Raw genomic sequence first — 25,555 nt, 5'->3', positions numbered from 1 at the left:
AGGAATATGGAAAAGCACTTTTTCACATTTAGAAATTAAATTTTTTTTCTAAAATTACTTTTAAGAATAAAATTTTTTTTCTTTATCAATATAATAGATATTTTATATGATTTTCTAAAAAAATATATCATTTTTTTAGCCAATCAAATATATCAAAATTATTTTTTTGAATATTATATTTTTTAAAATTAATTTTTTAAAAATAATATTTGGATGAGAATTTTTTTTGGCATTTTTTTTTTACTCTTTTTTTCTCTTTTCTCTCGCATTAACAGTATACATAGATATCATATTTTCTCTCTCCTCTTGGTTTAAATGTTCAAAGTACATCTGGTTTTATGCATAGGGGTCAAGTACTAATGGATATTAATGCCTTCGTGAATCACCTACCTTATTTCTATAAAAAAAAATAAAAAGAGAGTGAATCACCTACTACCTCATGTATTGTGCACAAAATATTTGATTTGGTGGCCAAATACACAAAAAGACAAATTTGTGAGGGTTGGAAGCATATCTTTTCCGCGAGAAAGAAAGAAAGATTTACCTTTCTAATCTACTTCTGGATCATCCACTAATAGCGGTAAGAGCTATGCAATATAATGAATGACGGAGCTAGAAATATTTTGAGATCTCTACAATGTGTGATCCAATGATGGATTTGTGCAAAAAAGATACACTCCCGACCCTTACCTTATGTTTGATTTGGGTCAGGAGAGGAAGTATGGATGACCTCCATTCATCATTTGGTTTAAAAAACTTAGAAAGGATAAATACAAAGGAGGAATCATTCATCCATCCTAGCCCACCAAAATTACATTTTGTTTCATTTTTTTTACAAAAAATGTGAGAACCAGACTTTTATTTTTTTATCAAAAAATAGTTTAGTAAAAATATCATATAAATATCATCCAACTTTTTTTTTTGTACATCCTATACTAACTACAGGGCCGGCCTGAGCCCTAGGCGACTGAGGCGGTCGCCTAAGGCCTCGGGCCAATGGAATGCCTCCGGGAGCATAAGCTGGCTACGGGTCTTCCCACTTGATGGAAGGGAGGTGGAGGGTTTCCTGGCCTGCAGAGGGGCAACTGGGGAAGTTGGGGACAGTAGTTTTGTTTTGGGTGGAGAGAGAGAGAGAGAGAGAGAGAGAGAGAGAGAGAGAGGAGGGATTTGGTTGGCCTGATACACGCCTGAAGCCACTCTTATCTTTCATCCCTTCTCTTTTTTGGTTTTGGTCTTGGTTTTCCTTCCCTCACAAGTCATTACTCCTGATCCAGCTGGGCCATCAGGAAGAAAGATAGGGGGATTGGAGATGGACTTCTTGGAGGGTGGAGATTCTTTTAATTTTCTCCTCTCGGTTTCTTCTCCCCTCTTGGGTGGTAGAGAGAGAAAAGGAGGGAGGGGGTTGAATGGCTGCTGTGCCTTCGGTGCTCACTTGAAGGGGGAGATGGTCCTAAGCAAAAGAAAAAGGAGGGTAGAGAAAGAGAAGGAGGGAGGGGGGGTTGAATGGCTGCTGTGCCGTGATGTTGCAGTGGCTGCTTGGGTACCCACTTGAAAGAGAGATGGTGGGAAGGGACTTTTATTAATTAGATAGAGTGAATTTTCCATAATGACCCTACTTTCTGTCCCTTTCTGGATAAATTCTAAGCGCCATGGGATGACCTTTTTCCTATTCTGCTCTTGCTCCACAGGGTAAACAGTATTGCCAAAAACATTTTCATGAGCTTTTTTTTTTAAGTATTTTTTTAATATTTTCATTCAAAAATTATATTAAACTGAAGAGACTTTTTGTCTACCTTTATTAGATTCATGCATCTTTGTTGGAATAGTGTACTGGACAGCAATTTATTTCCATAATATTTTTTTAGGCATTTTATATTTATTAAAAAAAATTATTATTTAAAAAAAGAGGCTTCATTTACTGAATTTGTCTTGGGCCCCTAGATGTATTGGGCCGCCCCTAACTAACTAGAGTGAATCATTTTTATTCATCTTTTCATATTTCATCAGATAATTAAGACAACAGATAGAGATTGATCTAGAAAGAATGTGCGAACTGGCTATATTATTTGTGGAGAGAGATCTGGTTGATCAAAGTATAGAAAGACGATGAGAGATGAGGACATGTGCCTAACTAAATCTGGTAAGTGGTATCGTGGAATTGGAGCCTCTTCCACTACCTTATTGCTTTCTAATTAGGTATTTTTTTTCAATATAAAGTTTAAAATTTAGTGTTGATGATTAGGAGAAGCATAATTAAGGAAGGCATTAGAAGGAGAGATTTCATATTTCTGTAATTATATCGAGATTAAATTGACAGGCGTTCGGCATTTAGAAAGCATAATGGGGAACTCAGATTTTTATTTTTAAAGGACGGGAATTCCGTCAGCATTTTTTTCTCTTGGACCAATGCGGTTATACCGCACCTTTTTCCTGTTGTTCCTTCGTTGACCCACCACCATTCATCAATCTCCGCGTTGAGCTGAAGCGGCACGCTCCTTCCCCATCTCCTCTCCTCGCTTTCCCTCCACGGAGCTTTTGTTTTCGAGGGTTAATCGCTTCTCTTCGGCAAGGTAAAAGAAGCCTCGTCCTCTTCATCCGAATGAACATTTGTTGTTTCTTTTCCTGGATCCGTCTGTCTGTGTCTGTCCTGGACGTTTGAAATTCTTGGCTTGGGGATTCTTGCGTCCTTCTAGGTAATCGTTTCAGTGGAAATCTTCTTTATATTAGATTTAGAAGGCTTATTTTTCGGCCCATTAGAATGCACGAGCAATCGCTTTTGGCCCCCGAATCGTTTTCTTCCTCTTATCAAATCTGCGCATCCTTCTCTTGAAGACAAGAGAGAGAACTTTCAAGAAAAAAAAAATAGAGAAACAAAACCTGGATTTATTGCTTTTCTTCGTTTGATATCAAAAAAGGGTCTTGTTCTCATTTTCTTTTTCTGAATTTCGATTTTTATTAGCCTGGCCGGTTAAGTCTGTCCAGTTCTTGAATATGTGAAAAGCATTGGTAGAATTCTTCGCGATGCTCGCCTATTTCTGGGGCTGTTTTCCAGCGTTAAGTAACAGATCCGTTTGAAAAACGATCCCGAATCGTTGAATTTGTTTATTCACGCATTGTGCTCCGAGGGTCTTTGAAGGAACTGAGCTTTGAGAGGGGTTTGTTTGTTATGAACGAGGCAGGGAGATGGGGCTGACTTTCACAAAGCTTTTCAGCCGGCTTTTCGCCAAGAAGGAGATGCGCATTCTGATGGTTGGTCTCGATGCTGCTGGTAAAACTACCATACTCTACAAGCTCAAGCTGGGAGAGATAGTCACCACGATCCCTACCATCGGTACGTATCGACGTGCTTAGGAAGGACCTGTTGACATTCTCATTTTCTGTCATAGTTTTATGACACTGTTTAGATGCGATGAGAAACAAAAATATTATGTGGAAATGATGTGAAGCCTTTCTTTTTGCTTTCTTTTCTTTTCCATTTCTAACGTCCAACTCGATCAATCACTAATGGTAAAGGCATCTTATTAAGATAACGTGTAGAACTGCATATGAAACCTTGTCCTCGGTCGGCAGCTTAATATATATTTTTTCATTAGAAGGACAAGCTGGGGGATACATACCAACTGAGTACCTTTCTCCTCTCTTTTTTTCGGTGTCGTTTATCTGGTGTTTTAATTATCTTTTCTTTGTGCACCAAGCCTCAACCTCTCCTCGTTCATTGTTTTCTCTTTCTAACCTAGCCTTATTAGGAGAGCACAGGTCATTCTAGTCAGACTTCATTCAAGAGAATGCTATGTAAAGGTTAGACATGGTGAAGGGGTGGGGTCTCTTCACCATAGGACAAGTCACCCAATAATCTTCTGCTCTAGGCTCACAAGGATGGCACCTTCTACTTAGCAGACCTTGTGGTCGAATGATGCCTTTGTAACATGGCACCGGTTCCTATTATTTCCTGGTATACCTAATGTTTGTCTTGTATGATACCTGATTTCTGAAGAAACCGACATCTCCTGCCTTTTCAAATTTGATGTGCTTGGCCTCCTTATTTTGTAGAACTCCATATTGTTGCAACTTGGACTGCCATGACCTGTTGCCTTGCAAACATGATGGATATCAAGAACTGAGCTTTGCAATTATGAACATCATCAACATAGACTGCATCTATGTAACATACATTTGACGTCTGCAAAAAATAAGGTTTGTGTTAGAGCTGGAACTAAGAAATCTAAGAATCCACTAGTGACTTTCTTTTTGTCCTTTTACTCTGGTTGAATTGAAAGCTACAACAGCAACCGTATATGCAATACATGTTCTTGCACAAATCATGGCATACATTCTGCTTTCTTCATCACTGTCAAAAATGGTAAATATAGGGATTTAATGTTATGTATTGGCATCCCAATTGTGATCACACCTATTCTTCTTACTTGCTCATGGTTGCAAAATTTTGAAATTATTCATGATTGGGATGCTAAATTTGAATGTTGACAGACCATCTCAAGGCCAATGAAAAGTTGGAGAAGCTTTGGTAAAAAAAACTACAAGACTGCAGTTTTTAACAAGCTTCCTCATTGTGTCATTCATGCCCTACTGACAGAAGAAGTTAAAGAAGTTCTAGTAACTTAAGATATTCCATCATTGCCATCCAGTCTTTCTCATCATTGTAAGAGCCACACTGCAAGGAAACTTAAAGGTCACATGGAAGTTGCTCGTTCAACATTTCATGCTAAAGCTTCATGATGAAATTTTGCCACTAAATAATGAGGTTTTCAATGAGTATAAGAATAATTCCACTTGCCAAGTTGCAGTCTCTTACAAAACATCTACCTTTAACTATATTCTTTAGAATATCTGTTAGCATGATGATAATAACAAATATGATGAATGGTCAATTGAAGTAGGAATTAAGGCCTCATATCAACAAAGACTTGCTGATACTATCTTAGCCACTCAAGACCAAGTTTTCCTCAAGGTGGACTAGTTGAGATAATGCAAATGCAGACCAGATTAGCAGATCAAAGGTACACTAAAGCTTGTAGATTAACTAAATGATCCATTGAGTTGGGTTGTTGGACAGTGACTGATTGGAAGAAAAATGTCAAACCATCAGTATATGGATCATGGAAAGATTAATTTCTCATCAATCGATATAGGTATTGTTGCCCAAGGTGACAAGCCAAGAGGGGGGGGGGGGGGGGTGAATTGGTTTCTTTTTAAATTTAAACTATCTTACTCAAGTCAAATGGATGGTTAGTAAGCTAAAGCAAATCACAACACAAACAACACAAAGTATAGTGGTTCGGTGCTCTCCTTAGCACCTACGTCCACTCCCCAAGCGACCCCTTGGGAATTCACTATAATCTCGCGGATTACAGTTGGATTGTTTTCCGGGCTCACAATCCAAAAACCTTTGTTGGTTTTACGGGCTCACCAACGAACCTTTACACTTTGGTTTTTCGGGTTCACCAAAAACCTTTGTTGGTTTTACGGGCTCACCAACGAATCTTTACAATTGGTTTTCCGGGTTCACCAATCAACCTACTCCGTTGGTTTTCCGGGCTCACCAACCAACCTTTACAAGTTGTTTAACAAATAAAGAAGGAAGATTTAAACTCCTAAATGAGCAAATGAAACAATATAAATTACAAAGAAGAGTATAGAAAATATTTATCGCTTTGAAGTGGCTTCTCTCTTCTTTGTCAAGAATGCTTCACTCTACAAGGGAGGATGGAGCTCTTGATGACTCTTTGAATCTGCTTAACCCCTTTCTTTGATTCTTGAATGAAGCACTTGGATGAAGAAGCTTAGGGCACTTTTGTTTTCTTGTGTACTCTTTGATATTGCTTTCAAAAGGTTGTTCTATCTGATGAATAGTGCCACTTTAAATAGTCTCCTACATCCATTGAACAAGCCCCAATGGTTAGAATTCAAAAACTAGCCGTTACTGACTTTGGGAAGGACAAAAAGTACATCTGCAGAACTAGCCGTTATGCTTCAGCCCGTGTTTGGGTCGGCTCAACCTGTCCTTGGGTCGACCCAACTTTCACTTGGGTCGACTCAAACATTCCTTGGGTCGACTCTCTCAGAAAACACAGAAACTTGAAATTCAGCCTTCCTTCCCTTGGGTCGACCCAACCATTCTTTGGGTCGACTCAAAGTTCACTTGGGTCGACTCAACTTCTTCTTGGGTCGACCCTCTCAGTAATTCCAGAGAACCATTTTCTGTCTTCTTTTCTGTCTTGCCTTTGGGTCGACCCTCTCAGGGTTTGGGTCGACTCAAGCTTGGGTCGACTCAACTACTTCTTGGGTTGACCCTCTCAGTGAATCCAGAGAACCATTGTTCTGTCTTGTTTTGAGGATCTTGATGTTTGGGTCGACTCATGCTTTCTTTGGGTCGACCCACTCACTGTTCATCTGTGCCATTTTTGCAGAAGTGTGCCAAATGATTTCTTGATGTGCCGGGGTCGACCCAATCATCCTTTGGGTCGACTCAATCCACACTTTGCTGCATCTCAAGGTTAGATTCATTCAAATAAACAATGAAATGTATCTATATCAATTTATACAAATATCCTGAGAGTAATAGTCTTATAAATGAAGTATCAATTTAACTTATAACATACTCTAGATAATTGCTTGTTAATCATCAAAATAACACTATCATCCTCAATCTCCCCCTTTTTGATGATTACAAAATAAAGAGTATGAGCCTATTGATACTTGTCTTTAAGATCAGTTTTTAAAAGGGCTTAACTTGCTGAATTTCAGCTTTTCATATATAAGAGTGAAATCTCCCCCTATTTCATTTAAATGTTGCCAATTTGACTTTTTGAATTGCTCCCCCTTTCATTTATAATTCATTAACGATGAAACTTCAAAAATTAGAGATAAAATATGAGTTTCAGGTTATGTATCGGGGTGCGAGAGGTGCGTGCCAAATTCTGAAATTATATGTGCCAAATTCTGAAATTATATGTGCCAAATTCTGAAATTTGATAGAAATTTTTGATTTGATGATTTTCATTGTTACAAATTGCTCCCCCTTGGATGTATAAGCTTTCTTATATGATTTTCAATTTGTTTGCCCAATTATTTCTCTTTTCTTGCATAAGTTCTTATTTCTCTTTCTTTACATAACTTCTTATTTCTTTTTCTTTACTTCTCCTTTCTTTAACTTTCTTTACTTTTGCTCTTATTAATCTTTCTTTACTTACTCTAAAGATATCTTTAGTTCTCCCCTTTTTGTTACTTTATTTACTCTAAACAATATCTTTACTTCTCCCCTAAGATCTTTACTTCTTCTAAAATAAATACTCTTTCTTTACTTCTCCCCCTTTTTGTTATCATCAAAAAGATACATGGGAAAGATGCAATAAATACCAAACTTCAAATTTCATTGATCAAAATGGGAACATTTTCATACATTCATGCCAAAAACAAAAACAGATACAATGTTCCTGAATCAAAGTTTTAAAGATACATGATAAAAGCAAAATACATACGAGAACTAGATATCTAGCCTAGGCTCTAAACATAGATGCTAAGATCAGCCTAGGGAGACTCTAACGGCTGGGATCTAGTCCTCATCCTCCTAGTGTATGTGGCGAGGGGAGGTCGAGCCTGGTGAGACTGTGTCTGGCGTGGAGCACGACGAGCTGGATGACTCTGTGCCGAAATCTCTGACTCAGCAGCCTGTGGCACAGATGGTCTATGGGTCTCTCTCTTTCTCCGGAGTGCTCCTATCTGCTGCCTCAGATCACTGATCTCAGCAGACATGACGTCCAATCGGGCGTCCAATCGGCTCGTCAGCCCGTCAGTGATAGTCCTCGCCTGAGCTGACATGAGCTCAGTCATCCTGCTCCAGAACTCATTCGTATCTCTCGGAGGAACGGATGATGATGGTCCAGCCTCTGAAGGTGCAGGAGGATGATCCATATGCTCCTCATCCTCATCCTCTGGTGCATCTCCCTCTGATGCCTCACCCTGAATGCCTGCTCCAGTGTGAATCCACTGCCCGTTCACTTTCTCATATCCCATGCGTATAAGTGTCCGTGCAGTGTATGTGTCAGTATGATGCAGACTCTTGGATGCCTCCTCCTCGAGAGCTAAACCGTGCTGTCGAAAAATCAAGGTGAGTATCATACCATAAGGTAGTGATACCCTGGAGTTGCACATCACCTTCCTCATCTGTCTCAGTATCATGGTCGGAAGATTTAGGGGAATCCCCTGAATCATACACTCCATCACTGCTAGATCTCGCTCTGTGATGAGATCGAATCTCCCGGTCTTTGGAAATAAGATTCTATTTATTATACTGAGTAGTAATCTCATTTCAGCAGTAAGAGAACTAGCTATTACCTTCGCGGAAAAGTCGAAGTTCTCATTTTCCATGATCAACTGTAGAGCTCTCATTTTGTTTTCAGGCTTTTCCGGAGTGGCTCCTACGCAGGGTAGATGAAGTAGCTCACTCAAGCTCTCCTCGGAAACTCGAACTCGAACCCCTCGAACTTCCGAAACAAGCCCTCCCATACCAGTTTTGAGGAAGGCATAGAACTCCTGAACCAATCCGGAGTAGATCATCACGTCTAGGGAGCAAAGATACTCCCAACCTTGCCTTTGGATCCATTCCCTCAACCGAAACCCTTCTTGATCAAAGAACTCGGAATGGATCCTTCTCCCCGTTGTAACCGGTCTCCCCGCAAATCTTGCAAGTATCACTGAGGGGGAAGGAGGAGGGGCCTCCGCACGTGCCTCACGTCGTGGAGACACGGTAGATGGCTCCGTAGGTTGCTTTTCCTCCCGTTGGATCCGTGTGACTCTTCCGGATCTCTTGGCTACGGCTCTTTTGGGTCCCATTTCTCTAAGATCTCAAGGTAATTTACTGTTTGGAGGAGTTTGGAGGAGTTTGGAGAGTGGGGATTAGAGTATTCAGAAGAGGACAAGGGCAAACAGTGCCCTAACAATGCTCTCGGGTCCCCTTTTAACAGTGGGGTCCCGACGTTGGGTCGACTCAAGATTTTTCTTGGGTCGACTCAACGTTGGGTCGACCCTATTCAGGGTTGGGTCGACCCAAGTGCAGAATTTTTTCTTTTCTCTTCCTTTTTGCTTCTAAGAATTTTTCTTGCTTCCAATCCTTATAAACTCTTTATCGGACAATGATACATGAGTAAGGAATCTCTAGATAACAAATTTGACTCATGTTTCATGGGATTTTAGAAATTGGAAGAATGTATCATGAGACTACTAGCTCTCTTTTATATTTCTTCAATAAAAAGGATCACATATGCCTAATTCCCTCCTTAGCATGCAGAATCTATCTTCACTCAATGGTTTCGTAAATATGTCGGCTAATTGTTTTTCAGTGCATATATGCTCAATACATATATTTCCATTTTGCACATGATCCCTAATAAAATGGTACCTTATTTCTATGTGTTTGGCTTTAGAGTGCTGAACTGGATTTTTAGTAAGATTGATGGCACTAGTATTATCACACTTAATAGGAATATTATCTAGTTTAACTCCATAGTCCTCTAGTTGTTGCTTAAGCCATAATACTTGAGCACAACAACTACCAGCAGCTATATATTCAGCTTCAGCTGTGGACAGTGCCACTGAATTCTGCTTTTTGCTAAACCATGATACTAAGTTATTTCCTAAGAATTGACATGTGCCACTTGTGCTCTTCCTATCTAATTTGCATCCGGCAAAATCAGCATCTGAATACGCAAGCAAATTTAGACAGGAGTCCCTTGAGTACCATAGCCCTATATTGGTAGTTCCTCTTAAATATCTAAGGATTCTCTTAACAGCACTTAAATGTGACTCCTTAGGATCCGATTGGTATCTAGCACATATTCCTACACTAAATACGATGTCGGGTCTACTAGCAGTAAGATAGAGCAAGGATCCAATTAGTCCTCTATAGAGCTTGATATCAATACTCTTCCCTTTTTCATCCTTGTCTAGCTTGCTAGTGGGATTCATTGGAGTGCCTACTCCCTTATGATTTTCATTCCCAAACTTCTTTAGTATTTCCTTTGTATACTTAGTTTGATGAATGAAAATGCCTTCTTTAGTTTGTTTGATTTGTAATCCTAGAAAGAAGCTTAGTTCTCCCATCAAACTCATTTCAAATTCTCCATGCATTAAATCAGTAAATTCTTTGCAAAGAGTATCATTTGTGGCACCAAAGATTATGTCATCTACATATATTTGTACCACTAATAGATTTTTGTCCTTTCTTTTGAGAAATAGAGTTTTATCTACATTTCCTCTACTAAAGTCATTATTAAGCAGAAATTTGCTTAATCGATCATACCAAGCCCTAGGTGCTTGCTTTAATCCATATAATGCCTTATGTAGTTTAAAGACATGATTTGGCAATTCATGATTCTCAAAACCTGGAGGTTGTTCTGCATATACTTCCTCCTCAATAAAACCATTTAAGAATGCACTCTTCACATCCATTTGATATAATTTGAAATCCATGAAACATGCAAATGCTAGAAGTAATCTAATAGCCTCTAATCTAGCTACAGGAGCAAATGTCTCATCAAAATCTATTCCTTCTTCTTGATTGTATCCCTTAGCTACAAGTCTAGCCTTATTTCTTATAACTAATCCATTTTCATCTAATTTATTTCTAAATATCCATTTTGTTCCAATTACTGAATTATGCTTTTGTCTTTCAGTTAATGTCCATACATTACTTCTTTTGAATTGATTTAATTCTTCTTGCATGGCATTTATCCAGTTAGTATCTTTTTCAGCTTCTTCATAAGTCTTAGGTTCTAATTGTGAAACGAAAGCAAGATAATCATTTAAATTCCTAAGAGATGATCGAGTTCTTACCCCTTGAGATGGATCACCAATGATTAAGTCTTTAGGATGTCCATATGCATACCTCCATTCCTTTGGCAAGTTTTGGGATTGTGGTGGCACGCTATCATCTCCCTTATCTTGATTTGGCACGTCATCAATATTCAACTTTTCAAAATCGATAATTCCTGTATCATCATCAACAATATTTTCTTTCCTAGCAGACTCACTATCAGACTCATCAAATATAATATTGACTGACTCTTCCACTACTAAGGTTCTTTTATTGAATACTCTGTATGCCCTGCTAGATGTGGAGTATCCTAAGAAGATACCTTCATCTCACTTGGCATCAAATTTACTTAGATCCTCCTTGCCATTGTTTAAGATGAAACATCTACATCCAAAAACTTTAAGATATTTAGCAGTTGGTTTCTTATTCTTCCAGAGTTCATAAGGAGTTTTCTTGGTTATAGGTCGTATTAAAACTCGATTTAGAATATGGCAAGCAGTGTTTATAGCTTCAGCCCAAAAGTATTTTGGAAGATTTGACTCACACAACATTGTGCGTGCCATTTCTGCCAATGTCCTATTTTTCCTTTCAACAACCCCATTTTGTTGAGGCGTTCTAGGTGCTGAAAATTGATGTGATATTCCATTTTTAGTGCAAAATTCTTCAAAGTGTTGATTTTCAAATTCCGTACCATGATCACTTCGAATTGCTACTAAGGTGAGTTTCTTTTCATTTATGATATTATTATATAGTTTCAAAAATTCTGAAAATGCTTCATTCTTATGTGCCAAAAATGAAACCCATGTATACCTTGAAAAATCATCAACAATAACTAGTCCATATTTCTTCCCTCCTAGACTTGTAGTTCTAGTAGGTCCAAATAAATCCATGTGTATGAGTTCAAATGGTCTAGTTGTTGATACTACATTCTTCGATTTGAAAGATGATTTAGTTTGTTTTCCCAATGAACATGGTCCACATATTTTGTCCTTTTCAAAGATCAATTTTGGCACATCTTTTATTAATTCCTTTTTAACTAGTTTTGATATTAATTCCATACTAGCATGTCCTAATCTTCGATGCCAAAGCCAACTAGTTTCATTTTTCTTTTCTTCATTAGTAATTAAGCATAAACCATTTTTCCTGCCTAACTCATGAAGATCTACTAAGTAAATATTTCTTTGCCTTTGTCCTATAAGTACAATGCTATTATCTTTAGGATTAGTGATTATGCATACAGATGCTTCAAATGTAACTTTAAACCCTTTATCACAAAATTGACTTATACTAAGAAGGTTATGTTTCAAACCCTTAACTAATAAGACATTTTCTATAAAAATAGATGGAGCAATGAAAATTTTACCCTTTCCAATGATATGCCCTTTACCATTGTCTCCATAGGTTACTACTCCACCTTTCTTTGATTCCAAGGTGACAAATTGATCTACGTCACCGGTCATGTGTCTTGAACAGCCGCTATCTAGATACCATCGTTTTTCTACTTTATCAGCTGTAAGACACACCTCATCGTCATTGGCCATATGACACATTTGGGCCGTCTCTTGATGATCTTCCTCCTCCGAACTTGATTCCTCACTTTCACTCCATTCAGCCATGAAATTCTTCTTTTTCAACTTTCTTGCCATCCACTTCAAATCTGGGCAATCTATCTTATAATGCCCGGGTTTGTTACACTCATAGCAAATGGGAGTTTCTTTTTCCTTTTCTTTGTCCTTACCCTTTTCTTTGCTTGAGTTACCTTTAAGGAAGGGTTTCTTTTTATGGAACCTATTCTTACCTCTCATAAATTTTCTGAATTTTCTTCCAAGCACAGCCATCCCTTCTTCATCGATTTCTTCATCATCATCTGAATCTTCTGATTCAGTTAGTTGTTTAGGGGTGGTAGTTTTTAGGGCAATGGGCTTTCTTCTCTTGACCTCATCTTCTGAATTTTGCCTCATTGTCAACTCATGGGTCATGAGTGATCCTAGAAGCTCCTCTAACTGCAGTGTGTTGAGGTCCTTTGCTTCTTGAATAGCGGTTACCTTGGCCTCCCAATTCCTTGGTAGAGACCTGAAAATTTTTCGCACCAAATCAGAGTTAGAGTAAGACTTTCCTAAACTCTTAAGCCCATTTATAATATCAGTAAAACGAGTAAACATATCAGTTATGGACTCAGTAGATTCCATTTTAAACAATTCATACTTGTGTACTAATATGTTTACTTTGACTCCTTAACTTGATTGGTCCCTTCATGTGTGACCTCAAGTCTGTCCCAAATTTCTTTGGCAGTAGTGCAAGTAGATATTCTATTAAATTCATTTACATCTAATGAGCAGTAAAGTATATTTATAGCTTTTGCATTTAACTGTGCTAATCTTCTATCACTTTCATTCCAATCTATTTCTGGTTTGGGTATGATAGTGCCCTCTATGTTAAGTGTGGGTGTGTGAGGTCCTCTAGTGATGATTTGCCATAGTTCATAGTCTGAAGCTTGAATGAATATCCTCATTCTAGCTTTCCAATATGTGTAGTTTGTGCCATTAAATAGAGGTGGTCTATTTGTGGATTGCCCCTCACTCATAGAACATCCCACTTGGGTTGTCATGATCTTTAACTCTTGATTGTGAGATCAATGAGTACTATTAGAGCACCTCGCTCTGATACCACTTGTTGCTCAAGGTGACAAGCCAAGAGGGGGGTGAATTGGTTTCTTTTTAAATTTAAACTATCTTACTCAAGTCAAATGGATGGTTAGTAAGCTAAAGCAAATCACAACACAAACAACACAAAGTATAGTGGTTCGGTGCTCTCCTTAGCACCTACGTCCACTCCCCAAGCGACCCCTTGGGAATTCACTATAATCTCGCGGATTACAGTTGGATTGTTTTCCGGGCTCACAATCCAAAAACCTTTGTTGGTTTTACGGGCTCACCAACGAACCTTTACACTTTGGTTTTCCGGGTTCACCAAAAACCTTTGTTGGTTTTACGGGCTCACCAACGAACCTTTACAATTGGTTTTCCGGGTTCACCAATCAACCTACTCCGTTGGTTTTTCGGGCTCACCAACCAACCTTTACAAGTTGTTTAACAAATAAAGAAGGAAGATTTAAACTCCTAAATGAGCAAATGAAACAATATAAACTACAAAGAAGAGTATAGAAAATATTTATCGCTTTGAAGTGGCTTCTCTCTTCTTTGTCAAGAATGCTTCACTCTACAAGGGAGGATGGAGCTCTTGATGACTCTTTGAATCTGCTCAACCCCTTTCTTTGATTCTTGAATGAAGCACTTGGATGAAGAAGCTTAGGGCACTTTTGTTTTCTTGTGTACTCTTTGATATTGCTTTCAAAAGGTTGTTCTATCTGATGAATAGTGCCACTTTAAATAGTCTCCTACATCCATTGAACAAGCCCCAATGGTTAGAATTCAAAAACTAGCCGTTACTGACTTTGGGAAGGACAAAAAGTACATCTGCAGAACTAGCCGTTATGCTTCAGCCCGTGTTTGGGTCGGCTCAACCTGTCCTTGGGTCGACCCAACTTTCACTTGGGTCGACTCAAACATTCCTTGGGTCGACTCTCTCAGAAAACACAGAAACTTGAAATTCAGCCTTCCTTTCCTTGGGTCGACCCAACCATTCTTTGGGTCGACTCAAAGTTCACTTGGGTCGACTCAACTTCTTCTTGGGTCGACCCTCTCAGTAATTCCAGAGAACCATTTTCTGTCTTCTTTTCTGTCTTGCCTTTGGGTCGACCCTCTCAGGGTTTGGGTCGACTCAAGCTTGGGTCGACTCAACTACTTCTTGGGTCGACCCTCTCAGTGAATCCAGAGAACCATTGTTCTGTCTTGTTTTGAGGATCTTGATGTTTGGGTCGACTCATGCTTTCCTTGGGTCGACCCACTCACTGTTCATCTGTGCCATTTTTGCAGAAGTGTGCCAAATGATTTCTTGATGTGCCGGGGTCGACCCAATCATCATTTGGGTCGACTCAATCTACACTTTGCTGCATCTCAAGGTTAGATTCATTCAAATAAACAATGAAATGTATCTATATCAATTTATACAAATATCCTGAGAGTAATAGTCTTATAAATGAAGTATCAATTTAACTTATAACATACTCTAGATAATTGCTTGTTAATCATCAAAATAACACTATCATCCTCAGGTATCATTGTCCTCAGCTGTTTAGGGGAATTTGGTATTCTGATTGGATATTTTATTTTGAGCTTTGGTTTACAAATAAATTTTTTAGGAGGATTTGGGTTTTTTAATTACAATGCTTTTTCATGCAAATTCAAACTTTGTAATTGAGGTATTATTTTGGTCATATGAAAGAAGTTTCTTCAAGAAAGGCTTTTCAAGCTCTCCTTTTCGGAGAATATTTCTTTTAAAAGTGATGTTCTTTTGTTTTTAGTGAACCTATCTTACAAAAAGCATGTTTCTTTCCTTTGTGCTTTTGAATCCTAGTAGCATTCCTCCATCTTCATAAACTTAAAACATATCAGTTAAACTAAGTCCTTGAGCTTCTCTTCTTTCATGGCATGACTTATCTATTGGCTTGATGATTCCTTCAACCAACTTGAAGAGTTGTAAAGTTCTATATAGTGATGACGAGTTCATCTTGATTATGTTTTCCCTTTTCTTCTATTTGAAATCTGTCTCTTTAAATGTCTTATTCGAACCTTTCTACGGAAAAAAAAAATCCTAAAAACTTGAAAATACCTACACTAGCTTTTATCCCACCTTTCCTTCTTTTTCCATTTCTCCTTTTGCAGCCTCCTTGGTCCAACTAAAACCTAAATATAGATGTGCTATAAATTAACATGGAACTTGAAAAGCATTATGTTCCTTTACAAGGTTACCCGAAGGGACTAACTAAATCCTAGACTCATGGTTTTCAACCTTAAACATGCACATCGACCATAACTTCCCATGCAAAATATGTCTCCCTAGCTCACTTTAATGCAAAATTCAGGCCATTTGGAGTTTTCAGCAATTCTTTCATTTTCATGAACCCTAAACCACAACAAACTCTATATATCCTTTTTTGATCCTATCTTATATTGATTTAGTATCAATTTTTTGAACCCATTGGGGATTGGACTTTTCTTTGGTTCTTAGCATTCAATTTGGTTTTGTAGCTATCCAAAATCCTTTTCCCTTCCACATCATAAACTTATTGTTATGCATCCAATAATTTTATGAATTTATTTGTATTATATGCATATGTATATAGTGTTGATTAATGAGAAAAGAACAAGATTAAATGCTAGAGTGGATTTATGGAAGAAAGCTTTAAAGGATATATAGCATATAAAATGTAATTTTAGTGAAAACAAAAATGAAGAGGAGGCCCAAATCAAGATTAATGGACAAGAAATACCACAAAATGATAAATTTGTTGTATGAGGTTTATTATAAAGAATAATGGAAAATTATATGAAGACATGTGGTAGAATTAAAATTGGTTGGATGAAGTAGAGATGTGCTTTTCAGGTATTATGTGGTCAATATGTATGCCATCAACGGCAACATAGAGGAAAAGTTGATGGATAGGCAATAAGGTTTGCAATATTATGTGGTTCGTAATGTCTAGTAATGAAAAGGGTCCAAAGAAACAACTTGAATGTTGCATATATGAGAATGTTGAGAATCAGTGTAACAAGCCGAACACAAGTTAGGGCTTGTTGAAGCTAAGCTTAGAATTAAATATGGCCAGCTCAATCTCGGCTCAAGTTAGATAGGCCTAGCTCCTGATTGGCTTGCCTAAATTTAAGCCAGCTCAAACTGAGCACTCTTGGCTCAAAAACATTTACTTTATCAGGTTGAAGGAACCCTAAGAGAAGAGTGAGGTCAATTTCTCCTTCCAACACAATCACCCACCCGCAAACCCATAGACACACACACAAACATAATGAGAGGGAGAGATAGGGAGACGGAGAGGGAGCTAAAGAAGCCACACACGAGCATGAATCAGGTAGCTTCACTATCTCCCATCGTAGTTAACCCCATCTTAGTTGATATCGACCCTAGTTATCATCAACCAAGGTCCTATCACCATTTCCGTCATTGAAGAAGGTAAAGAGGGAAGAAGGGAAAATGGGATCCTAACATTGAGAGATTTGGAGGAGTGGTGCTGGGGAGGACTCAGGAGTTCGGGTTGTATATTTAGATATGAAGAAGATAGATTTTGAGGAGAAATTTGTGTGCGTGTATGTGCGAGAGAGAGAGGATGGAAACGTCTCTGATCTGATCAAATGGGAGAATGGATAGAGCTTGAACCGTTGTTTTTTTTTCATAGGCCATTATCAAGATCCATGGGCTCCAGGATCTATAACAGCTATTAGTTGCATAATAAAGCCATCAAGTTACAACCTAAAGGTTGATATGTACACCTATTTGTGTTGTTCAACATTTCATAAATCAATATAACGATAAATTTTACTTAAATAATAACCAAAGACAATATACTCATGAACATTGATAGCTCTAGTTGAGATGTTGTGTAACACTAGGAATAAGAGTGAGACATGAGTATTGGGGAATCTATAAGAGTTGCTCCTATTAAGAAAAAATTGATGATTGATTGAAATGGTATAGGCATATGTTAAAGATCTCGAGAGATCCTTGAGGGTTACTAGAATCTTTGTTGAAGAATGTGGCAAGAGCAGGGGAAGGCCTAAGTTAACATGATTAAAAGTTGACTTTTTTTTTTAATAATATGGTTGGAGACCTACTTGCACTATAATTACCCAAGCTCTAATTCTTGGAGATGGTACCATCCACAGTGAGGAAAAAAATATGAGAAAACTTGAAATAAAATTATAGGTAGCCGCCCTAGATAGGAATGCCTAGTGAGGGAAGATTCATATATGTGACTTTGTATAGTTGGGACAAGGCTAGATGGTTATGGTTATGGGATGTAGTTTTGTATATGTGCCTTTATGTTTACATATTGGATATATGTTTATATTATTTTCTGTAGTTTAATTCATGTGTTAGTGCATTTGTACTTCCACCTCTTTAGTTAAGCATATACTTTGTGATCAGTTATTGGCACATTTGTTGGGTCAATGATCTATATTCTGAATCAGATCATACCATTATTACAAGAAGTTATCAAATTAATTCACATATAAAAGTTCAAAATTTTCTTGTAGTGATTTCTTTTTAATAAATATGAATGCAAGAAAAACCTAGTCTGTGTTTAAGAATGAGAACTTACATGTAGCTTGATTGACTATTCTAATCCATGTCTCCTACCTAAATTTTATATAAGTGTTAGTATGAAACTATCTAATTTATTGAACTTTATTGTGGCAAGGTATGTTTTCAAGACTTTTCTTTTACTCTTGCAGATGCTATTTTAATTTTTTATTTTTAAGAGTGCCTTTTGGGATGCTTCTATTTCACTTTTATGTTTGATATTTATGGCTAAATTGTCTTTTTCTTTGACAAGGCAAATTTTGGTTTTTTATCCACTTTTAAGGTATTGTCTTTGTAGCTATGAATCATATATTTAGGCATAGCTGAGAATTTTATTAACTTTGTTTCACTTAAGTCATCATAGCGGGCTCAAGTTTATGAAAAATCTTCCTTTGGGAACTCAATTCTTGAAAAAAAAAATTGTATTTTAGTATTCTTTATGGTGTCTTGATATGGATAGCGGAGATGATAGCGGAGATGTTTCTTCTTAGGATTTAACGTGGAGACTGTGGAATATAAGAATATCAGCTTTACTGTATGGGATGTTGGTGGTCAGGACAAGGTATGAATTCCACTAGCATTTTCTTGGATGCAATCCACATTGTTTTTTCTTGTGAAGAACTTGCTTTTATGTTAAATGATCTGAGAAGCATGGTAATTATTAAGTCATTTTGATTTTGAATATCTAAGTGTCATGTTATTGGGATTTTTATGAAAGGATTTTAATATACATGTCTCTGTTTCTTGGATTATTTGTATGAGAAATGCTATTCTTTGTTTTATAGATCCGTCCACTTTGGAGGCACTACTTCCAGAACACACAGGGTTTGATATTTGTGGTAGACAGCAATGATAGAGATCGTATTATTGAAGCTAGGGATGAGCTGCACAGGATGTTAAATGAGGTTTCATTTTTCCTCCTTTTCCCTGAGACTCAATTATGATCCTTTTGACATTGCATTCATATCTTGAGATCCTGCTAGTCTGCATAGTAGTTAAGTGATTTTAGTTGAATGTAGCAATGCACAGAACTTTCTTAAATTGGTATTTCTTGAATTATTATTATTGTCTATATGAATATTTTCATACCTGGACCGTCGATCAACCTGGACAATTGGCAGGGTCATGGGTCATTAGTTCAACCACCCCATCAACTGGAGTCGAACCATGACTACTTTTGAAAATAAATATACTAGAATTAACTAGTTAAAAAAATAAAACTTATACATACATTTTTATGAAAGAAAAAGGACAAATATTTAAAATTTGTTAGCAATTTCCAAACAATACTTATTACTTTTTATTATCATGTAGCATTATAATTTATAGTTAACAAGTTGCAATCAACTTTAATTTATGAGGTTGAGAAAAAGCTGGGAAATAGAGGAGATTATGAATTGTTGAAGGCTCAAAACAAGAGGAAGACTAAAAGATCAGCAGCACTCGAGCCAATATCAGCATCTTAAACATTTTTAAATACCATACCAATTACTTTGACAGTTTTAGCTAATTTTACATGGAATAAATGACAACAATGTTTCAGAACTGTTCCTACTTAGGGCCTTTATGCTTTACGTTTCCATGCACAGCTAACACAGGCATCAAGTGAGTGAAAAAATTTGGCATTCCAAGGTAGGGAGAGTGAGAGAGAGAGAGAGAGAGCACTGAGAAAGGGGAGATGAAGGGGATGAAAAGAACAGCTAGGGGGGGGGGGGGAGGGGAGGCTTGGAGGTTCGAGCCCCATACAGCCGCTAGAGGCCAATTATGAGATTTTTTTTTTCTAAGAGACAGGAAGAGGGATGGCAAGAGTAGGGGCTAGAGAGAGAAGGAGGCGACCAGAAGCTGCACGTGAAAATGGTGGATGGGATGGAGGAGGGAGGGAGAGAATCCAATAACCTACATCTACCATCTCCACTTGTCACCATAGGCGGTTCACCCTTACTGCTGATACTAGCAAAGGAAGAAAGAGGTCATGTGGTCGAGTAGGATGAGAGAATAAAGATGGAGAATGAAAATGATAATTTCCAAATCAAGAGTTTTTATCAACCAAAAAAAACATCCAGTTCAGTTGAACCCAAAGCGATTCAAACAATTTACCTATTTACTTGGTGGTTTTCTCTTTCTTACAAAATAGAAGAGTTTTTACTTTTATGTGTGTGATGGGATTATAGATCTCTCCTATTAGTAGTTGAACTGGTTCAACTAGCCCATTTGGTCCAGTTTTAAAACTTTGGCTTACATATCTACTTGCATTTTGTATTTTGTTAGGTTAACAAATCAGCTGCTTGCTTTATGGATCATATGATATTTCTATATCTTCCATATCATTGTCCAAATGTATCGTAACCATGTTCATCTCTTTGGTTATGTATGTTATTTTTAATTTACTTAGTTTCATTTGATGTTCATTCACAATCACTTTGGTCCCTACAAGCTTCTCGCCTCCATGGATAGAACAAAGTTAGAATTGAATTGTTTGTCACTTGAGAATGCAAGTTGTCCTTATCAAAGGATGTCGGGCGGTTCAGCCTGTACCAAACCGGACCAACACCGACCCGGGTGATTCGACCTGTACCGAACCGAACCGACACTAACTCGGGATAGTCTGGTCTATTTTAACAGTTCGGGTTATTTAAAAAAAAAAAAAACCTCGTCTTCCCGAGATCTTGGAGAGCCTTCGAGCGCTCTCTCGCTCTTTGCCTTGCGATGCTCGGTAAGCTCCTGCTTCTCTCTCTCTCTCTTTCATGCAGTTCTCACCCTGTAACGATGCCACAACCCCTTTCTCTTGCCAGATTTGGATGCCATCCCGATTCGGTTGCCTCGTCAGAAGCCTCTTTGTTGAAAACCCTCGCGAACTCTCAAGTGAGTCCGGAGGCCTCGGCTTCTCCCCCCCCCCCCCCCCCCTTCTCTCTCCTTTCCTCTCCTTCTTTCTCTCTTCTTCTCTTCTCCCTCTCTATCCCTCTCCCTCTCTCTCCTTCCCTTCCTCTCCCTCTCCCTCCCTCTCTTTTTTTCCCCCTCTCTCTCCTTCTCCCTTGCCCCCTCTCTTTGGTTCTCAGTGTGTTGATACACCCTCAAATGGCATGGTATGGATCCGCACGGTGCCGAATCAGCTTGGTCCCCATACTATCTCATGGTAAAACTAGAACTAGCCTCATGAATATTTTTATGTAACCAACCATTGAAGTTAAGGACCTTCTCTCAAGCAAAAACATGCTAGAACCAACCTTAGTAATATTTATTGGCTTGGTGGTGCCATTTACAGGCCCAAAAATTCCTCAGATTACAGTCATGTCTGGTGTGCTGTTCATCTTGCTGTGCCTTGAAGTGCTCAAAAGCAGTCCTGATACCTGTTTGGGCTAAATAGTCATGGTCTATGAGAGCTAAAGACATGCTCTTTCTTATATAAGCCACTTATCCATGCATTTATTTGGAAATAAGGATAGCTGATAGAACTTGCATGTGATTGCAGATCAATTCCATATCATCCAGAAGTCAAATAAATCAAGTGATGCCTACAAATCCATCTTAATATTGTTTGCATTGTTAGAAATGTAAACCTAGTGGAGAATACACTGAGATAATGCTATGATATGCTTCAAACATTATTCTAGGTTGCTTCTGATTGCTTTATAGTGGGCAGGGTTCTGATTTGGACGTTCAGCGTATAGAATCCTAAACTAATCCTACAACATGGTTTAAATTTGTAAACTTTTAAGAAAAAAATAGCTGATAATAGGTTATGGTATACTTTAGTGTGCTGTTTGATAATCTTTGAATGGTAAGAAGACAACTAATCAGGAAACCTAATTTTGTGTAAAATCTGCTTTTTTTTCTTTTTGTATGATAGATCAGGAAGGAGCCTTTTTTTCCCTAAAACTAACTTCCCAGCTTCTGTAACCTGTCAACTTTGACAAAACAGATTGTATGAAAGCAACCAAAACATGATTTTCATCATTTCCAATGTTTTACATTGATGGAATTAGTATATTGCATGGGCAATGCAAATTCTTTTGAAAGACAAAATGTGCAAGTTTCATCTGAGTAAATAATAAATGATAGAACAAAGGCTTGAACTTGTGATCTTATGGTTAACAAACGCATGCTCTAATCAACTCAGCTACATCAAGCAAACAGTCTTGAAAATAGGATGGGAAAACTGGATGCAAAACCAAGTGAAGTCACCAACAGTGGGAGGATGCCTCATGCACAGATTGTTCTGGAGGTCGTATATTAGAACAGATATATATCAATAAATTTTTTCTCATTATTAATTTTCAGCCACCATTACTATCATCCATGCTTGCACCAAAATTCATATATACATAATCATCCTCTATCCTAGTTGTCATTGTTGTCCATTTATACGCATTAATGGAGTAGATAAGATTGCTCATCATTGATGTGTCATGCTCAAACTTATATAGCTCGTCCATTAATGGGAGCTTTGTAGTGTTGCAGGACATTTTCAAAACTCAAGCTCTCATCGACAATGCAGTTCTTAGGGAATCAAAGAATAAATTCTTGAACTCATCTTGCTTCATGAGACTATGGCTCATCTCTGAACTTTCATAAGATCATCCTGCTCCCAGAGACTATGACTTATCTCCATGATGAACAGCTACATTATTAAACAATCAGCTTGTTTATTCTCCTTCGCAACATGTGTCTCTACTTATTGCATGATAAAATGCATGGCAGGCCTCATAATTTACAAGGCTGTCTCTATATGCTTGGGTGTAGATTAGGGTCATATAGGTAAGTCAAACTTTTTTAAATATTTTAGTTGTTAGAATTATTATTTCTACATTATGTTCTTTTAATCTATTTCCGAGATATAGGCAACCAGCCTTAAACGATTGGATTTTTAAGACTTTCAGGTATTAATATCCCTCTTGAAGATGTATGTGTGTATACATGTATATATGTATGTATGTCTGGATGTATGCATGCATGAATTTGTGTATACATGTATGCATGTATTTGTGTGTGTATTAAACAAGAAAAAATGACCTATTTGTATCATGTATTAAACAAGAAAAAATGATCTACTTGTATTGCGTATCAAACAATGATCTGTTTATATCTGGTAAATGCACATTTATATCTGCTTTTGTGCAGTATCGCCTTATTTTTCCCAGAATATTTAATAGATTGTTCCTGCTCATGTTTTCTCATGTGGGTTTAGTGGATTGAAATGATTATCAGGGAAGAAATAATGGACTCAATGTTGTACAATATGACAGGATGAACTGAGAGATGCTGTATTACTTGTGTTTGCAAACAAACAAGATCTTCCAAATGCTATGAATGCAGCAGAGATCACTGATAAGCTTGGTCTTCACTCTTTGCGCCAACGCCATTGGTATACCTTCTGTCTTTTTTGATACTCTTGCCAACTAATTCATGTTGACGCTTTCTTATCTGGGTATTTCCTCTTACAAAGAGTTAATTTGCTCTTCTTCGATTTTCAGGTACATTCAGAGCACCTGCGCAACTTCTGGAGAGGGTCTTTATGAAGGGCTGGATTGGCTTTCCAACAACATCGCTAACAAGGTCTTTACTTGATATTACCATAACTTTGTCTTTATTTTATCTCTTAGCTTGGAGGTTAAATGCATATCTTTGTGTTTTTGAGAAGGCTATAAATGTAAAACAAATTTAAAATTTTATGTGGTTATTGGTCAGAAGGTATGGGTGAGGGTGCATTAAATGACATAATTTCTTTACCTTTCAAAGCATGTTTATATTGTTCTTGAAGCAGGAGTAGATGGAAAGATACAAACTGTTGTACCTAGCTGGGGCTTGGTGCGCAGCCTGACAAAGGGGTAATTTGTGGGGCTTTGCCAGAGTAATTTCTATGGCATACTGAGAACTGCAAAGAAGTTTCTGGGTGACCACCATCATGAGAGATGGAAAAACCTTTATTTCTGTTGCCCATGTAGGGTTCATGATTGGAGGTTTGATTTTGTCATATGATAATTAGCTCATTAATTTATAGAATTACTATCAAAGTCAAAGGTTCTTGCCATCAGATATTCCTGTCAGCTGCAGATTGTTGGTAGCTGCATTGTTCTTGTGAGTCAATATAAGGTGCCAACTCAGTGGTACTATATATCAACCGTAAACTGTAAGCAGTGGCATAATGAGGAACGTGACAGAATATGAAGAAGGGTGGGGGGCCTTTTAGGAAGTGCACAAAACTCCTTCAGGACATTAACATTTGGTATGAGACCTGGGTCTTTTCAGGAGTTCTTTGACAAGGCTCTTCATTTCAGCTTGATCATGATGACTATCAGTTGTATTAGAAAGTGAATTTGTAGATGACCGCCAAACTGGAAGCAGGAAGGTGATGCTGCAAAATATCTCTTCAAAGGTGATGCGCTAGATATTTAGTTGTTCAAAAATAGTGTGCTACAATTAGTGCTGCTGCTGGTGAAAAGTATATTTAATTTGTCTTAGTGTTGTGAAGTATGTCTATTAAGACACTAATTAGGTTTCTGGAAAGTTATCCTTGTGTAGGTCCATAAGGAAGTGCGCGCGCTAATATGGAGTGTTTAGATTAGGCATGAGAAGAGGTTTTGCATATCAAATAGAGCAGAGAATTTTAGAGGCAGGGCAGATTTTCTCTCCTTGGACTCAAATGTTAATGGAGTGTTGAGCTTATGCCAAGCTGCATTAAAATATTCCATGTCATTCTATTCTTTCTTGACATGTGTTTGTTGCAGCCCGCCTTCTATGTTCAATATCTTGTTTGTTTGTTGCAGGCCTAGGGCGATCATGGTGCCTTTTCGTGTGCTTCTGGATGCAGGGGTAAATATTATCTAGGTTTCTTGAGGATTATGACTGTAGAACTGCTGCTTCTGTTTGTCTTGTCTTGTCTTGTATCTAGTCCCAGAGCGAACTCAGCTTTTTGACTCTGGAACCAACCTGTCTGTGCAAGCTGTAATAGAATTTGCTTGAGGTTCTCTTGTGAACTTCAATCTGCAATGCCTTGTTTTATTCTGCAACCACCAGTCGATTTCATGGTAATTCACGATTCTGAACACCAAAAGGTTGGAGGAAGGAATACCTTATGGTCACTGAAAATTGCTGAAACATGCTTCATATAATTGCTCCTTACATGAAGCAGTCACCCGGCTATCCTGCTTCTTGTGGGGTTCAGGTTGCTGTTATTGAAAGATCACAGCCATCGCTGAACAGGTTCTATGGTTGACCACCCATCCTTTCTCGGAATTGCTTAAGCTTTGGAATTCTAATCTTTTTGCGTCGGGCAAATACATACGAACGGTAATAATATAACTCATGACTACAACTAGTTATAGACTATTTAGATTAAAAATCCAAATTATTGATTAATTTGCAGCATGCTGGGATTTTTATTTTTTGCAACTTAGTCAAATACCATACAAAGATTGATGTTGAAGGAAGCATTTGCGAAAAAATTCAGATGTTCCCTGTTTTATTTTTACTCCTTTTTGAGAGCAAGAAAATTTTGGTGCCAAAATCTCT

At 37.8% G+C, this 25,555-nt stretch overlaps 1 protein-coding gene and 1 long non-coding RNA gene across 3 annotated transcripts; both read left to right on the top strand.

The window, feature by feature from the left end:
• Positions 1–3,183: 3,183 nt before the first annotated feature.
• On the top strand, positions 3,184–25,053 carry LOC103723192 (ADP-ribosylation factor 2-like). 2 transcript variants are annotated; one of them, XR_016399673.1, is made up of 7 exons: positions 3,184–3,331; positions 18,538–18,608; positions 18,832–18,951; positions 22,505–22,801; positions 23,290–23,408; positions 23,518–23,599; positions 24,811–25,053. XR_016399673.1 is itself a non-coding variant. In XM_088717195.2 (6 exons), the coding sequence occupies exons 1-6, from the start codon at positions 3,184–3,186 to the stop codon at positions 24,814–24,816; spliced, it is 546 nt and encodes a 181-aa protein (XP_088573321.1). In that variant the 3' UTR covers positions 24,817–25,053. The 2 variants fall into 2 exon arrangements, 1 of the variants encoding a protein (XP_088573321.1); XM_088717195.2 differs by lacking the exon at positions 22,505–22,801.
• LOC148714987 (uncharacterized) lies at positions 23,606–24,747 on the top strand. Its single transcript, XR_015975922.2, has 2 exons — positions 23,606–24,419; positions 24,566–24,747. It is a non-coding gene; the product is annotated as an uncharacterized LOC148714987 (long non-coding RNA).
• Positions 25,054–25,555: the final 502 nt, after the last annotated feature.

The sequence above is a fragment of the Phoenix dactylifera genome, chromosome 2 (genome assembly GCF_051530095.1).
Source record: "Phoenix dactylifera cultivar Ajwa chromosome 2, Ajwa_hap1_PhDact_Kaust_v1.1, whole genome shotgun sequence".
Classification (NCBI taxonomy): domain Eukaryota; kingdom Viridiplantae; phylum Streptophyta; class Magnoliopsida; order Arecales; family Arecaceae; genus Phoenix; species Phoenix dactylifera.
This window is presented reverse-complemented; position numbering and strand designations above follow the sequence as displayed.